General features: G+C 35.2%; 1 protein-coding gene across 2 annotated transcripts in view; it reads right to left on the bottom strand.

Annotated features, from left to right (window-relative positions):
• LOC102597239 (serine/threonine-protein phosphatase 2A 65 kDa regulatory subunit A beta isoform-like) overlaps positions 1–4,676 on the bottom strand; it is a 10,105-nt gene extending 5,429 nt beyond the window's left edge. Inside the window, exons 1-4 of one of the 2 annotated variants that reach the window (XM_006354667.2) lie at positions 4,556–4,676; positions 3,517–3,936; positions 1,559–1,805; positions 473–585 (exon numbers count right to left, since the gene is read on the bottom strand). In XM_006354667.2, the coding sequence (XP_006354729.1) occupies positions 473–585; positions 1,559–1,805; positions 3,517–3,909 (753 nt within the window). In that variant the 5' untranslated portion in view covers positions 3,910–3,936; positions 4,556–4,676. The remainder of the gene's footprint in view (positions 1–472; positions 586–1,558; positions 1,806–3,516; positions 3,937–4,555) is intronic. The other variant, XM_015312015.1, reaches the window with a different exon arrangement.
• Between the last annotated feature and the right edge of the window lie 762 nt (positions 4,677–5,438).

The following is a 5,438-nucleotide window of genomic DNA, read 5'->3' as shown; positions in this document are numbered from 1 at the left end:
CATGTGATTATGTCAGGGTAAATAACGGCAAAAAGGAAAAACTTAGTTCAGCACTTAAATCCTCTTCTACAACTTTAAGGCCTGAAACATTTTGCATCCTTTCGAACTACCTTCCATGACAGAGCAAAAACTTAGTTCTGCACAACTCATAATGGACAAAAAAGGATTTATTAGGATTTTTTCAGCCTATGATCAATATGAATATACTTTCAGCTCATGCTAACAATTTAAGCTTCACTCCAGCTATAGTTGGGGTGTTGGGGAAATGTGAAACAGCAAAAGAACTCCCAGACAATCGCCTAATACCTCGTCAAGCTTAAAGTGTCAGGACTGAGCAAAGCTACAGTCACACGTGACAAATGAAATACAGCACCAATGTTACTATAAGATATCCAGAAAGACCACATGGCAGAAATCTTCATAAACTGCATTTGCATGCAAATAAAATTTCAATGTAAAGCTGGTGGCCAACCTGCGCAAAATTAACTATGACGGGAAGAATTTGTGCTACACAGTCTTTAGGCTCCAGCAGCTTCCCCAAAGCAGCACAATCCTCAACAGCCAATAAACGGACAGAATCTTGATCTGAATAGAACCAATTCCTCCTTAGTCAGACTGATATAAATTAAGTAAACCAAATAGAGCTCAACAAAGACACCAAATATTAGCCACTAATGGAATATTGGTATGGTCAACAGAAAGCGAACAATTCTTAAATAATGCACATATCAGGCTAGTCCTTGACAAATAGAAATTGATCAGGCTAAATTTTTCCCATGAAAAGGGGAGGGTAGACATGATTTGATAATGGATAGCTTCAACATTTATCAAGTTTTAGTGTATACTGAAGTATCACCCACACTCATGAACTGATATATTAAGACAAAATGAAACAGTCCAAGTAATTAGACTATGATAATTGTTCCTCTATCTCAGATGAGTGTATGCACTCAAATCTAATGAACAAGAAAGGACCCTTGAAGATGTACCAGAACATGCACACAAATAAAGAACCTCAATCAGAGAATTTTTTGAGAGAAGTTAGGTATACTTTAGTAAGATAAAGAGCACCAAACGTGTGCTGTATTTCAAATGACTTTCACCTTTTTGTATGTTCATTTAGCTGTTGAATAAAGATGGGTGTATCAACACTAACTTTTACCATTCTTTCCAATACTTCTCTCATACCTAGACACTATTATGAGCTGTGCTACTAGAGTCAACAGAAATGATGAAGTAAAATAATTCTGAACTGTTATTGACTCAGACAGCATATTGAGTAGCCCAAGTGCTAGAACCAATCCTAACATCAAAGCAGAGCCAGCTTGGAAATGCTCATTCCAAAATAATTCTCAAAAATCATACTAGTTATCCCCAAACACTATGTTAACCTAAAGACTAAAGAGAACCATAAAGAGCCAAACAGAATTAACAGGAGTTCAAGGACTCCAGGATCAAGAAAGATTTTTGCTCCAAAAAGAGACCACTTTCAGAAAGTAAATTTCGACATTCCAAAGAAAAGATAAAATACAAAGAGTACATAATGAAAATACCATACCATCCTGTGTCAGGGTCTCAAACATTGACATGATGTCAGTCTTCAGATGGGGTTGTTCAATAGTCGCAGCAAACTTTCCAAGATTTGTAGCAGCAGCTCTCCTCACCATAGGCATATCATCTTGGCAAAGTTGGCAATATATGGTTCTCAGTTCATTCTTTAATGGCTCTGGAGCACTAGGATAAGCAATGTGAAACAATCCACAGGAGGAAACTCGAGCAGTGAACCACTCTCCAGCAGCCAGTCTCTGGTTACAAGAAACCACAGAGATGTTACGCTATGGCTCAAAAGATAAAAAAAATAATTTTTGAACTTGGTAACTTTATCTCAAAAGATCAATTTTGAAGGATCATATCTATGATACGAGCACTGATCTATTATTTCACCAACCAATGAAGGAACTAGCAAATTAAACACAAGCAGTAATACTCTAGCATGTACTTGGCTATATTTCAGGTGTCCCAAGATCCTAAACTAACACACACGCGTGCACCATCTGTATTTAGGCGATATCTTCAATAAATACATAAGCGCTCTTGTTTTATGTGACCTTTCTTTTTCATATAAGCCAAGATAAGAAAACTTTTTACCAGGTGGTGTATTATCTATTCCCAGAATTAACATTTACATCAAGTAAATTACATCGTAAGTTTGAATCACACACAATATCCTCCTCCTCATAACCTAAGTTACTCGGACTCTTCACTTTGGGTGCCGCACCCGTGTCGACACAATGAGGGTGTGGGTGCGGGATCCATACCCGCTCTAGTCAACTAGTTTTGGGTACTTCGACCAAATTCGAGGGAGAAATTCCGGACAGATTCGATGATTTCTATAATCAAAACAAAAACTAAACCTTTCGGGGTGGCCCAATGGTTTGGGCTTGGGAGGACTTCCATGTTGGAGGTCTCAAGTTCGAAACCCCTTGCTTTCGAGCAAGGGGTTTGCTTTTGGGTCGAGCTCGTCGCACCGGGCTTGCCTAGTGCGGGTTACCTCTCCTATGTGGTTTGCGAGCTATTGCATAGGAGCAAGGGTTTTACCCTGTGCGTACCCAAAGGGTAGCGGCTGCGGGTTTCCCTTGTCATCAAAAAAAAAAAACTAAGGTGAAATTGAAGAAAATGAAATACCTTGTATAAATAAATTTCTATTGCCACTCCCTTTCCTTTTATCTCCTTTCGGGATTCTCCTCTTGATCAATATTTCTCCTCATGTTCTCCACATAATATCTCATAATTTAGGTTTTATAACTCTATTTTTAGATATTGGAATTATTTTATGCTGAATCCCCGCACCCGTATCCATACATGGATCCATTCCCATAACGGAAACCCATACCTGAGTCCAAGCAACTTAGCTCATAACCAATTCAAACTATTCTAAGGGACAGTGCATACCAAATATAGTAACTAGTTTATATGTTTCCTCAAATTCTGCACCTCATTAGAGAAGGATATCCTGAAGGGAGCATCTTTAAAAGCTCAAGAGATTATTTACAAGATCTCTCCTGCTGACTCATATAATGAACCGTGAACCTTCATTTCTTTCTACCATCTTTGCAATAGTCAACGTGAGACAGAGAATGAAATACCAAGAACAACATTAGCTCAGCATTTATCTCGGCATCCTCTGACTAGCCGGAGAATATGTGTTTTTTTTTTTTTTTTTCTGTTGTTCTTAAAAAAAAAAAAACTGAAAAGGTAAGATATGTTTTCTTTATTAAACTAATTGAAATCAGCACCTACCATATTGAAGTTGCACCAGCCTTAATTTAAGGTCTCAAAAGCTCACAATACCAACCAAAAATGAGAAAAAGGAATAACCCTATTTTACAGCAGGCTGACCTATACAGCAATACTAGAATATAGGAGTTACCAATCTTACAGAGTTTCTAGAGCGATATAACAAACATAGAAATAGAGTGAAGCAGCATTTCAAATATATTAGGACAATCAACAAACCTTCACAAGTGGAATAAATGACTCCACCAAATCCGATTCCTTCATTTGGGACCCAATTCTGCATAATGACTCAACTGCCTTTTCTCTAACACAAGTTTCCTCAACACTACAAAGACCTTCCAAGGGTGGAAGCAATACATGCGCATGTTCAACTCCTCCAACATATGGAATAAACATGCCCAACTCTTCGGCCATTGCAAGAAGAACTTCGTCATCGTCATCGTTGTTCTCACTTAGAAATGGAATCAACTCTTTCCGTGTTCTCTCCTCACCAAGAGCACGGGCGATGGTAGACAATCGCCGGATTGAATTCAATCTTAGCTGAATGTCTTCATTCTTCAACTCATCAATCAAAACCGCAATAGGATACAACGGCTCATCAATACCCGACATGGTTTCTCGCAATGTGAAAATACCTGTCTATATATATTCATGACAACTCAAATTATTTAACTGTACAAGAACAATAGATATTTCGAAAGATCAATAGCTGGGATTTCATTCTTTTATTATTTTTAATAGATGACAATTAGTAAATGTCCGGAAAAATATTCATTCACATCAATTAACTATGGCTGGCACTATTTAATATTAAACAATATTTCCATCGGTATAACAAATCTTACTCACTTATAAATTAAAGACATGAAAGATTTGCATGAATAATGAAGTGATCTGATCGAAACAACTAACCATAGAAGAAATTAACTAATCAAACTGACAACAAAAAAAAAATCGGTCAAATTACTGATCTTTCGCATTTTCCACTCTACATTTGTGATCGGAAGCATAAAAGTTACTTGTAATTAATGCGCATATTTTTGAAGCAGTTTTTTCAGATAAAATGAAAACTGACTTCGATAGCGTACAGAAAAATCCAACATAATTTAAGCGACTATGTTTCTAGTTTATAGGTTGAGTGAAAGCTTGAACCTTAAGATACAGAAAATAATAGGGAAAGAAGGTTCTAGAAAACCGAGATATCAAAGCGGAGGCATCTAGACTGTATCCTCTCTGTGTGTGACAGAGAGATTCGTACCTGAGAAGCAATAGACGGAATGAGAGCAGCAGAAATTGATCAGAAGACTGATCTATTGCCGGAGAAGATGAGAAGGATCTGCTATTTCCGGTGCTTTTGGCTTCTTCTTCTTTCCTTTTTTCCTTTTATTGGCATTTTTGGGATTTTAAATTATTTATATTTTCTTTCCCTTTATTTTTATTTAGTATTTATTTAGAGTAATTAATTATTTAATGACTTCCTAATACCGAAAACCTCTTTTACTAAATTACTAATGACCAAAATAAAGAAAAAGAAAACAAAAGAGAAAAACTCACATTAATGGAGTATAGATTTTCATCTCATTAAATTATTAATTATATTAAATTTATTATAAATATATCTTGTGCATAAATATTTACCAACGGAATGAACCAAATCATATATATTTCAAGTCATTCCCAATTAACACTTTATTAGTAAGCATTAATTTGTTTCTTATTTTATAAATTTATTGTATGAGTTATGTCATTCGTTCTTTAAATATATTAAATTTAATGTTTCTTAAAATGAATTTTGGAAATAACATGGTGTAAGTGGTAAGTTATTTTTTAATTTCTTAAATTAAACAATTAAAATTGAATATATATTTTTAGTATATTGAACTATAAATAAAAATGGTCGTCAGTATTTTTTTAAGAAAGAACATTCTTGAAGTAAGTTGATTGAATACAATTATTTTTAGTTGCCGGAAATTGCATCAAACTTACACGATCAATTAATTTGATTTAGTAAATGAGCAAAGACCATCGTTTTATTCCCGTATCTTCACTTTATTGTACATTTCTTTATTGTTGATTTGAAAACGACATTAAAATTATGGAGAAACCCAAGATAGCGACAAAAAAAAAAAAAAAAAAAAACG

The sequence above is a fragment of the Solanum tuberosum genome, unplaced genomic scaffold (genome assembly GCF_000226075.1).
Source record: "Solanum tuberosum cultivar DM 1-3 516 R44 unplaced genomic scaffold, SolTub_3.0 scf00180, whole genome shotgun sequence".
Lineage (NCBI taxonomy): Eukaryota > Viridiplantae > Streptophyta > Magnoliopsida > Solanales > Solanaceae > Solanum > Solanum tuberosum.
Note: the sequence above shows the minus strand (reverse complement) of the source record. Positions and strands in the feature narration are given on the sequence as shown.